Source organism: Apis florea, unplaced genomic scaffold (assembly GCF_048593485.1).
Source record: "Apis florea isolate Af1SG1 unplaced genomic scaffold, ASM4859348v1 contig_3496_pilon, whole genome shotgun sequence".
Taxonomy (NCBI): domain Eukaryota; kingdom Metazoa; phylum Arthropoda; class Insecta; order Hymenoptera; family Apidae; genus Apis; species Apis florea.
This window is the reverse complement of record NW_028256773.1, coordinates 6,939,144-6,951,757: the sequence shown is the minus strand read 5'-3', so window position 1 is coordinate 6,951,757 and position 12,614 is coordinate 6,939,144. Positions and strand designations below refer to the sequence as shown.

Below are 12,614 nucleotides of genomic sequence, written 5' to 3'. Positions count from 1 at the left end.
GATCGAGATAAATTAGAATTCAAAAAACGGCGAGAGATATTTGAATTGAAGCGATCCCGAATCGGAATACAATTAAACCCTTTAATTGGGACGGTTGATCGAATTCATGCGCAAGTTGAAAAGCCCGTCGCGTCGACGACGGCGAGAAATCTTCAAGTTTGGTTTATCGGATCCTACATTCTCGCGAGCGTTTAAGGGGAGTTTGAAAACCGATTAGGAGTGTATTTGGAAGCATCAAAACTAACGGATACCTCGTGCAATCCGGGTCCACGAAACTCCACCGTCCGTTACGACGGAGTTGGCCCACCACCACGACACATTTATTAACCTTGCCGCCATCCGTAGTTGCCGAGAGTATCCGTATTGCCTGTGGATTATACCGGAGAGAAGTATCGGCAAAGCCGAGATTAACGTTACACGCGGTAGTTCGACCAAGTTATAAATGGATCGCCGTACCGGCCGATAAAATTCATCCTTCGAGATCGTGCTTCGAAATTTTCAGAAATTTGCATAACGTTTCGATTTCGTTCGCGTCGAAGAAGAATATTCGATGATTAGGAAACTAAAAAGTTCTCTAAAAGTAAAAATAATTTGTTTAACTATAAAAGATGTAACCTCTTACGAATCCACAGGTTGACGAGGATAAAGCAAATCGTCCCGATCTATTTTTCACCGTCACGATCTTTCACAGGATGAAAATTCTATTTTGGAAAAAAAAAAAAAAAAAAACTTGAAAACCTATTTATTCCATACCGACGTGTTCCAGTAACTCTATATTCAGTCCGATCAGATACGATTGCCACGGTGAAACCGACGAATAATAAGAAACGAGAGTGTGGAAGAAGTTGGAGTATCCGATATTTTCGCAGGGAGGAGGAAAAACTCGTTCGGATAAGATCGGTTCTCTTAAGCGTCAACAAGGGAGCAGCGTCGTTTCGGTGGCCACACGAAACCTCGTGTCAAAACACACAATAAAATTCGAGATTCGACGAAAGGAAGAGGATTTCGCTCGGGATCCGCGCAATACGAAAAAATTTGCTTGTTGAACGTGTATGCGTGTGTGCACACAGCACGGGTGTAGGCTGAACCAGTGTATATAGATATCGGCCCATTGTCGTGGCGTCGCTAAAATGCTCTTCTCGAATAATGGCGATAATTGTGACGAAATGGAGCGTCATTGTGGGGAAAAAAGGTGGTGTAACGATCGAGCCGAGTAAGTGGCAGATGCATGGCCCTCGATTGACAGCTTCTCCGATTTCTTTCTTCTCCACAGCCTCGCCACCGATTCGTACTCTTCCTTTAATTTACCTTTCCTCGGGTATTTTTGTTTCTTTCTTCTTTTTTTAAATAATATCCTCACGTCTGACTAATTTCCATTAGAAATTGATCCGACGTGTAACGATTCGCCACCGACTGTACAATTTCCATAGAAAATCGATCGAGTTGATTCATCGTCTCGCTTTATCAATCGCTTTTTATTACGATCCCCGCACGAAAAATACTCACAAAATTTCTTCTTAAAGAGGAACAAAGAGCAAAAGATTGGAGGAAAATTGGGATAAAAACGGAAGTTAGTTGGAGTCCATTGAATATATATATATATATACCATGTATATCAATTAGATCGCAGCACGCACACGCTCCAATTGAGACGGGGCCGTATTTCCCGTGCACGATACAGAGAAACGGAAGAGCGCGGGAACACGGTCGAAGGGGTGATCGCGTGGGGATGGTTGGGGCGCGGAGGGGCGCGAAGCTGTTATTTGCAATGAAACGCAACAATTGCAATCGGAGTCGATGCACGGCCCGTCAACGTGTACGCAACGCGCCATATTGCCAGCTGGGCCGCTCGAAAAATAGTGTTTTTGTGCAAGCCGAAACGGCAGATATGAAACCAGCATGGCGGATGCTTACAAATAGTTGCAGGGCGGCGCCTCCATATAAATGCCGCGTACTCCGCTCTCTCTCTCTCTCTCTCTCTCGCTACCTTTCTCTCTCCCTCCCTCGCTCTTTCACTATTTTTACACCGCTTCGTCTTTTGTTATTACGGCACGGAGGAGAAAAGGATTCCGTGTGAACGAACGTGCGAGAGAGGCTGGCCCTCCCCTCTCGAATTACCCCGCCGACTAAATGCGCCGAGCCTTGGAAGATTTTTCTTTTTTTTTTGTTGATCGTTGTTCGAGGAACGGATTCTTCGTCGGGCAATGATCAATCAAGGGAGTCGTTCTTTTTCTTTTTTTTTTCCTTTCGTTAAGTTTGGAGAGCGGAATGGGTATCATCGGAATTGTTCTCTCTCTCTCTTAACGTTTTAACGCTCGATTTTAATTAATTAATGATTTATAAAATTATCGTCAATTATTGTACGAGTTACGGTTCGAAATTCGTCGCAGAATGCACAACGATCGGAATCTCTCAACAACCGTGTTTATCATCGACCGCGAAGAAACGTTTCTTCTTGTCCCTATCTCCGAGGCGAAAGGGAAAAATAAAAAGAAAAACGGAACACGGGCGAAATTCTTCGGCCGGCTATTCTTCTCTCGGGAGGAGTATGGCTCATAGTAGGCAACGATTCCCGGACACTGGAAACGAGGCGGCTATTAACCGAACCCGAGCAAACTAGCGCTACTCTCTCTGCTACACAACGGTGAAAGATTGGGGAAAGGGAGGGGGAGGGTTAGGTTGAAACGCGTCGCGTCCACCACCGCTCCGGCCGGCGTTGCACGAATCGGCCCGCTATGATATCGAGCTTCGCGGAAGATAAGAGCGGATACGACGTTCGAGGCAAGAGTGTCGGGTGGCGGCGAGTCTCGGCCGATTCCCACCCCCGCGCGCCTAGATTACGGAATTCAGGATCAATATCCAGCGGCGGTAGGTGTGGCGGATGGCAGAGGGTTCCATCTTCGAGCCGTCCTCCCGGTGCTTATTGGTCGGAGGGATCGGCACACACCGGTTCCGCGTTGCCCGAAGGCTCTCGGTGCACCCGTTCTCTGCCTGCTCAACGGGCGGAGCTTGCCACGTTTCTCCCCCTAGGAGCTAGTGGGGAGAGAGAGCCATCGGTGGCTCTCTCCTGGCGTACGGCCGAATCGTAAATCATGACCAGTCGGTCGCGCGGAGCGCATCGTGGCAAACAGGCTGAAAACCGTTTTGAAAACATCGGGGCCCCCCCGAGTCGTGAGTTGTGCGCGATCGATCCGCTCGCCGATCCTCCCGCGATCTTCTAATTTCGTTTCACCCGCTTTTCGCACGCGCCGCTCGCTTCCCTCGTCAGTCGGCGGGGATCGTTCGTGTCGCGCTCTATAATCTCGTCACCCTCGTCGCGACGCCAGTGACCACGAAATCCTTCCTGATCGTGTGTTCTCCTCCCTCCGCCGCCGCCGCCCCCACCCCCCTTCCTCTCCACCCCAACCCTCCCCCCGGAGGGTTCAATTCGATCCGCGGCGAGAGGATCCGTGCAAAAGTTCGATGAAAGTTTGTGGAACGTGAGAAAGGAGAGGGAAGAGAGTGAGGGATAATATTACGTTCGGGAGGAGGATCGATATCGAGGATTCGATCGAGAGGTGAGGGAGGATCATGTGCAGCAATGAAAGCCCGCCACCGGCCAAGGAACCGCTGGCCGTCGGCCTCGGCAACCCTATGACCGGTTTCTTGCCCGGCCTCGAGCATTATCGGCTCCAATTGTACCATTACGCGATGGCCGAGAGGCTGAGGCTTGCCCAGCAGCTGCACCCCCAGCACCCAGGTGTCGGCCATCCGCCCTCCACCGCTCCCGCCCATCTGGGAATGGGCCCAGGGTTCCCGGCCCCCCTGCCCCTGTACCCGGCGGCGGCGGCCGCGGCCGGATACCCGAGCAGATTGGCCCTGTCCATGGCGCTGCTGCATCCGCACCATCAAAGGATCCCGGAGGAACCGAAACCGCAGCACAGCTACATCGGTCTGATCGCAATGGCCATCCTCTCGTCACCCGAGAAGAAGCTCGTCCTGTCCGACATCTATCAGCACATATTGGAGCACTATCCTTACTTCCGCACCCGTGGCCCCGGCTGGAGGAACTCGATCAGGCACAATCTCTCGCTGAACGATTGCTTCGTGAAATCCGGGAGAAGCGCGAACGGGAAGGGCCATTATTGGGCGATCCACCCCGCCAATTTGGAGGATTTTCGCCGTGGCGACTTCAGGAGGCGCAAAGCGCAGAGGAAGGTGCGAAGGCATATGGGTCTGGCGGTGGACGAGGAGCCGGACAGTCCGAGCCCGCCGCCTTTGCCGGCCACCCCGCCTCCACCGGCCACCCTCGGCCCGCCGGTCGCTTCCCAACCGATGTCGGGAATTTGGACGCCTCATCACCACCACCCTCACCATCAGCAACAGCAACAACAACAGCAGCAACAACAGCAGCAGCAGCAGCAAACGTTTCAGCAGAGTCAAGCTCTGCGGCAATCCTCGTCGTTTCAACCGTCGAGGAAGAGGCAGTTCGACGTGGCGTCTCTCCTCGCGCCCGACGACCAACACCAGATCGAGTCGGATCTGAGGTCGGCCAAGTCGAGGAGGTTCAGCTGCAGCGAGGACGAGCTGCACGATCTTCAAGAGGCCGACCAGGACGAGGAGGACGTGGACGTGGACGTGGTGGCCGAGACGAATGCCCTCCCGTCGCCCAACACGCCGTCGGCCAGCCCCGAATCCAAACTCGTCTCGCCGACCACCCACCATTGGACCAATCAGGGTATTCAGAACACCGGTCAACAGTTACCCGGCTTACATCTTCAGAATCACTTGCAAGCGAGGAATTATTACGTGGCGGCAACCTCGAGTACCGGGCCGACCGTCTAATGGAGAGCCTGCACCGCCGAATAATAATCCGAGTGGTCCGAGTGTTTCACCCTCTCGATTCTGTTCTTCCAACAACTGTTTCGCCCCCCGCTCCGAAGGCGACGTTCGACGATCGTGAAACGTTTCCAAAGCTGATGGAAAAATTCGCGCGACCGACTTCTAGAAGTGACTCAGGTGACGGTTCACGGGAGGGAGGGAGACTTTTTTTCCTTCTCTTTTTTTTTTTTTTTGGACGATCTTGCGATTCTTAGTTAGGATAGGATTAATTTGCCCGATGCGTCGATCGATGAACGTTTTATTACACGTTCTTATATGTTGGTGGTAACTAGTCGTGCCAAATTGCGAAAACTATTTTTCACCACTCCTTATTATTATTATTATTATTATTTTATTTGGCGATTCGAAACTAATAATTTTATTTCGAATGATCAGGGCCCTATTTGCATGACAATTTTTGTCAAAGATTTAGATTAGTTATATTTTTTTTTTTTTATAATACTTCGAATTACTTTTTCCATCTTTTAATATTTATTTTTGTTAGATAGATCGTTTTTTTGATAATCTATCTATCGATAATTTATGATTGATGACGAACCTTCTTTGGAGGGCAAATATAATGCCATCGTAAATCGACGGACGAGTCGATTGACTTATTCCAAAAAGACCGATACGTATGTTCTTGTCCTTCGGCTCAGCAACAGATGACGATGATCTTTCTAAAGGGTCAATAATTATGCGAAAGGGTCCGGATCAATGTAATTACTCTATTTGTAAATAAGATCTAGTTTTCGTTACTCGATATTATCGATTTATTTGTGCGAGTGAAACACGGTGCAATACGCTTGGTAATTTTTGTTTCGTCGGTGTTTGTTTTTTTTTTTTTTTTTTTCTTGCTCATTTTAAACAACGAATTCCCCGTTGCTCCGTTCGCCTTTCAAAATTCAAGATGGTGGCCCCGTCGGTATTGAACCCGATGTTTCTCTCAATTCGAGTCCGGTACTTGAATCCATGTATCGTGAAACACGTGTTAGGGAACGACTTTATATATGTATTGTATAAATATAAATGTGTATAAGGAACGTGCATACGCGTAGTCGGAGATATTGGGGTAGAAGAATTCCACGTCTCTCCACATCCGTGATTCGAGAAAGATTATGTTGGATTTCGATGATCTTTTTTTTCGGGGGTCGTTAACCTTTTTGCCAAATAATTTCGAAATAAGGAAAACAAATTGTTAACAGTGGATCGACGTTGAAAGGTTAACGATGTGTAACAAGTGTAGATACATTACCACGAGTGATAATCATTCGAGATCCGAATAGTCGAGAGAGTAAGGAATAATTTTATAAAAAGTTTTTAGAGGACGCGATTTCTGAATAGGGTAAAGATAACAGATCGATTAATTAGGGGGGAAAAGAAAAAAAAGAAAGGAAAGATATTTGCAAATAAATCTACGACATTTGCAACGTTTTAAAAGGATTACACTTAGTTATATACTCGTTAGATTTATTAGAAAAATTCCAAATAACTCCTATTCAAAAAACTAAGCTCCGATAAAGCTATAGCGTCTATATATTCGAATTAAAAATTTATTTCCATGATAATTAGTGATCTAATTTTGAATAATTTCGAATAATTAAATCAAAAAAGTGAATTATTAAAGGGATACAGTGGTACTGCATCTACACGCGATATCGATATTACTCGTGCCAAACTTACTCGTCGATTAAGAAGAAAAATTCTTTGTACATAGATAGAGAAAGGAGAAAGAAAAGAAGGAAAAAAGAAAAGGGCGGAACGATACGTCTGCCTATCCAAATTTTTTCCCCGCAAAATATGAAATTCGAATGCTCGGGGCATTACATCAGACTGAGAAACGGACCCGCCTGTTCAAAGTGTAATATAAATCGTTCAAGAAGGAAAATTTAGCCGATAGTCTCGTCTTTATTATATTACGTATTTTGTATCGTCTCGAACGATACAAGAACGAATAATATTATTCTGTGCAACCCATCCTCCCCCCCTCTGTATGTATGTTTGTATGTATGTATGTATGTATGTATGTATGTATGTATATGTACCTATATATACGTGCCTACGTATAATTGAGATGTGTCACGATTAACTCACACACATACACACGCATACACACACACACACACACACCGCATAGTGGATATATAAACGGACGGATGGATCGTGGTACGATCGCGAAGAGATATACACACGAAGGAATATTACACGGTTTTTTAAAGATTACCTCAAGTAAAAATACAGATATGTCGTCGATCTGTCTCTTTAGATTCTCAGCGCGGAACTGCCGCATCTCGATGCAATTGAAGCTGAATAAAATTTCTGTTCCCAAATGAATCTTGATCGTTCTTTCTTTCATTCTTCATGTCCTGTCCCGTGTTGAGGTTGATCGACGAGGGATTGGAAAATCGAAAACGTCCTTCGATAATTTTTTAAGATTAAAATCTTTCATCTTTTCACGCACGAATTCATTAAATCAACATGAGCATGATTAATTATGTTTAATTACATGTATATATATCCATTTATTTCAAACAAACTTGTTGCAGATGTTATCTTTCGCGTCAACGTGAAGTTGACTCGTTGTAAAGCAATTAGCTTAATAACTATATGATATATGATTAATCTATAAGTTATTCTTAATTGAATCATTCATTTGGAGATTTAGAAAGAAAAAAAGAAAAATATGATGAAAATCTCGTATACGTTTGTCATCGCAAAATCAAACGGAATATTTTACGATCCAAGGATGTTCCAATAATTTAAAGATATTATATATATATATATACATTCATTCTAAAATGGAATTAAAATGCTAAAAGATCGATTGAACACAATTCTCGTTTACGAGAATCCGCATAATAAATCATCATCGTTAAATAGCTTCCAGATGCCAGCTATTGAATCGCTGTGTATTGTAAAATATTATTTTCTAACAGGAGGGGACGAATCACAAATCGGTGTTTAACATCGAAAAACAAATCACGCACAATCGAGTCTCTTAACACGAATACCTTCGTGTTATTTTTCCATTTTTTTTTTTTCTTTTCCAAACGTACATTCTCGTGGCGCGGAGAAAAATGCAAAAAGTTGACACAAACATTCCACGTACATTCGCAATGGAAAAACGCATATTGATTGAACATTTTATTTGTCGTAATAACAAACGCGCTTCCATCGTGCCCATTTAGTAAATGGACGAGAAAATAGGTAGATCTTATTGATTGTGTCTTATGTAAAAGGTTGGATTTTTCTTTTTTTTTTTTTTTGCAACGTTGAAAATTTTGCAAAGCGTATTGGAAATGTGTTAATGAATCGGACATGATTACAAAATGAGGTTGAAAATGAGAAGTTATCGATTGTAGAATACGAGTATATTTGAGATAGAAATGGCAAATATGAGGGAAATAAAATGAAAATTTTTATTTATTTATTTTTTTTTTTTTGAATATCATATTTCGTGCACTTGAATTACAATATTTCTTCTATTGAAAATTTATTTTGTAAAACTAATCATTTTAAAAAGATCATGATTTATTACAACCTCAATCTTGATTTCATGATCAAATGTAATAAAGATCTTTTTAAAATTTTACAAAATAAATTTTTAAATAAGAAATTTTCCAACGAGTAATTAAAAAGGATTAGTTTATCTGATCTATTCTATCTAACTAATCACACTCCTTTCATTTATATTGTTTCTAAATAGATATTAAATAATTCAACGAGTGTATAAACATCGTATACACTTCGCGTAATTCGATTTTTTCGTTTCAACATTCAAACTCGTGGTGTCTGAGTCGGTTGAATTTGTTATTCAGACCAGAAAGCGAGATAAACGGAATAAATATTGTTGTATCGCATAACGAAAATTTACATTCACTTGAAAAAACAAAAAAAAAAAAAAAAAGTGTGTCGACATTCTTGATATTCCTTTCTAATTATTATGCAAAATCGTGACTAATCTATTCGTTCGTATTGGTTATTTCAAAATACTGTAAACGCAACTTCGGATAATCGTATACGAATAAGGAGTCGACGAGAGGACGAGAAAAAAAATGTTTTAACACAAATCAAATTTTCGAAACGATGTCTTATCATGTGTGAATTCACGGTAATGAATTCAAATGCAAATGAAAATGCGATTGAAAACAAATTCTTCTGTATCATAATACAGAGGATTTATTTAATTTTTTTATACACATAAATGACGAGAACTTGACGAATACGGTAAGTACCAAGAAATATTTATATTTTTTCGCGAAGTGTTTTCCGAACATTTTCCCGATTTACGATTCTCTCTTATAATAGTATAAATAATTTATGAATCTTCGTATTTACGCGAAATAAATATTATCGGAATCAATGCTAAACAGAGCGAAGAAATTGATAAAATTTTGAAAATAATAGCGGAAAAAAGAGAGAAAACAGAAGAAGGAAAAAATTGAAAATTCTCCCCAACGTAACTTTCGGAAGAAAAATATAATTTCAATTTCGATTCGATGCTCGAAAAAGGGGAATAAATTTGAATTTAAAATTTTCCATTTTCTTTCGAGGATTATTATTATTATTATTATTATTATTATTATTATTATTATTATTATTATGTAATGCACGTTAATGCAGTTTAATAATCGGGTTTAAAATTGATAAAAATCGATGCTATTTTGCAGGTGTTTGGTAATGATAATGCGACGGTGTGATATTAGGCCGTGCTTAAAACGCACTTTCAAGAATATAATCATTTTGTTCGGGCGCCTGGCTTTTAGCCGAGTTTTTGATTTTAACGGTTCGCTATTAAAAGTTTTGCGAACAATTTAGCCGGCGGAATCGCGTTCAAGATACAGCGTTAAAATTCGTAATTAACCGAGCTGCGGCGGTGTTCCCGACGTGTTAAATATGAAATCTCAGCTGCCATTTGAATTTCATGCAAAATCGAATTCCGTAGCTGTACAATTTTTAAAATTCTAGAACGTTGCATTATTTATCACATTAACCTCCGCTTTTCCATCGATTTGTTGTACATGGATCACATGGAATTTTTATTTTCTCTTTCATATCCATTTCCAAATTGTTTCTATGTTATAAGCAATATAAACCGTGTTGACACGTGTTTGATCAATTGTGTGAAGAGGAAGGCAATTGTCAAGCAATTCTTTTCTTTAAGAAGAAAAGAGAGAACGCAGAGTTTAATCAATAAGATCATGTTGTAATGTTCGTTTTCGAAATTAAAAAAAAAAAAAAAATTGTCAATCTTTGAACCGGTGTAATTTTTAGAAAGAAATATCGTACAACAGTCTATCATTTCAAAAGACGAAATTTCTACTTTGACTTACATGCTTCAATCGAATTTTCCCTTTTCGGAACTGTTTCACATCGAGAAACTTTTCTACGCGTGGATATATTTATCCAAAGTTACAGCAAAGGATCAAGGACAATTTTTCCACAATTTCTGTCCTGGTCCTTTAATTTCGTCGACAAGTACAAATGTAACGTCCTCCGTGATATTATATCGCAACAATCCATTTCAGAATTCCAATTCGGAACGGAAAGGAAAAATTCGAGTCGAACAATTTTCAATAGAACGACAAAAAAGAATCTCGTGTATCTCAACTTTAGTTTATTTTAAAAATTATTTCTTCGACGGCTGTACACTTAACCTAAATAAGAGACCTAAATACCCATCTATTTGACGACTTTCGATCTGTTTATCGCAAATAATGCTCTCGGCAAAATCTGTCCCTAATGAGAAACACATTTGTTCCATCTTGTTGGCTGGAAATCCATAAGACAAATCCTTTGCTCCGCTAAACTGGATAATCTGTTTTTCTTGAACGCTTTCTTAACTGTTTCATCCCCATAATGGGCACGATTGTTTCCATTGTTCCATCAAGTTTTACATCACCCTTTCCCCGACTTAAACAACAACCGATTTTTCTCAACTCGGTTCATCGAATATTAGAGAGAAAAAAAAAAAAGAAAGGATATTTCAAGAAGTTGAGAAGTTTAAACTTCAAAATTTGCGAAAGAATTATAGAACGTTTCGAAGGAAAAATACGTATTTTCGCGAGAAAGAGACAGATACATATTTGGATCAGGAAATGAGATGATTGTTCCAGATTCCAGACTTTCATTCGTTCGAGCACGCACACCGGCGACAATGCAAGATTTATCGAATTTTGCGGCAAAGTGTCCCATTGTCTCACGATTCATCAAATGAAACCTTAAACGGTCGCATTGCGAGCGTCAACTTAATCCTCGATGATACACCGGCGCAGAGGAGAGAGAAGCCCCGCTCGTGGAAACGAAAGCAATTTGTTAAATATTGCTTCCGACGATGACAAACGACACGGATACGGGATGCAGGATTTCGTCGATTCAAGAACAGGGCAACCGGTTTGAAATATTGATTGTTAATCTTATGAAACGTACAATAACAATTGCCTCGATAATTCGTCTGCTCTCATCCTCGATAGGATGAAATAAAACTATTGAAAAGAAAAGAATGTGTGTACTGTACACTTGTGCATACGGAGAAGGCAGGGGAATAAATTTTAAGTACAGAGAAATTTACAATTTACATTTGGCCTGTGATGAATATTTAAAAAATATTATCAATTTTTTTTTGAATATCTTTAAAGTACGTATTTCGAAGGATCAATTTACCGTATTTAGACATTTCAAATTTTGAAAGGGAAATTTGAAGAAACTAAGGGAGAAATTTGTCTTCGAAAAGGTGAAAGAAATTTCGCGTTGACGTAGGTCACGTGAAAATTCTTCCTCGAACTAGTTCCTCGTGATCGGCATTCCCAGAAGGCTGCACACCGTGTACAGGGTGTTAGAAAAACAGTGAGGTCGGCGTTTGCCAGCTCGAGCTATGCAAACGTCGCTCCGGTTTGTTGTTCCAAACCCACTAAACCGATCTATCGTTCCGAGTTTTCGAATATTTAACAAATAATGACGTAGCAACGTTAACCGAAATCACAAACTCGAGGATAGAAACGTGGAGAGAGAAACGTGTTTGAAATGGACGGATCGTTCCTATTTATCCTATTCAACATATTTATTTCGTATCTCAACAGCATCCATCGATTTCACATCGTTCGTTAATAAATCGATCTTTCCAAGTTACGAAGTTATCCTAACCTAACCCTTTTCAAATCAAATTCTCGTAGCAGGAACGCGAGATTGAGCGATCTTCCAACTTGAACCGATAAACACAACACCTTTCCATAATCGATATTCAAATATTCAAATTCAATTTTCAAATTCGAAAACTCTTCCTCTCACCACTCCCCTTTTCTGAAAAACCTTCCCGATCCACCTTCAACTCCTCCTTTCCACACGTCGATTTCTCTCAGAATCTCTCAGAATGGAAAGATAAAAAAGAAAAAGAAAGAAGAAAAAATTCGTTTGGAAAAATTCGATGGAAATCAGCGTTGGTCCCCGTTGGGGACGCGTACGCATATCGCCGGACGTATTTAGATCAGATTGCCGGATCTCGGCCACTCGCGTTGTTTGCCGCTTTTGCATATACCGATCCACACGGGTGGATCTGGGTGCGTGTTGTAACTGGCCACGATGCTGTGCGGTCCGTGCGATGCACACCGGATGCAGGGTGGTACACTACGCGTGCACTACGAGGAGGAGAATACCTGTACGCGTGACACGTCACGTAGTAGACACGTAGCGGAGGGCGAGTTCGATCGTAGACGGTCGTAGGAGGGAGGGCGCAGCCGAGCAGAATCGGTTGATCT

General features: G+C 41.7%; 1 protein-coding gene across 1 annotated transcript; it reads left to right on the top strand.

Moving 5' to 3' along the window:
- Positions 1-3,386: 3,386 nt before the first annotated feature.
- On the top strand, positions 3,387-7,194 carry fd102C (forkhead domain 102C). The gene has a single exon (XM_086913508.1). It carries the CDS (start codon positions 3,571-3,573, stop codon positions 4,822-4,824), a length of 1,254 nt encoding a protein of 417 aa, XP_086769634.1. The 5' UTR covers positions 3,387-3,570; the 3' UTR covers positions 4,825-7,194.
- Positions 7,195-12,614: the final 5,420 nt, after the last annotated feature.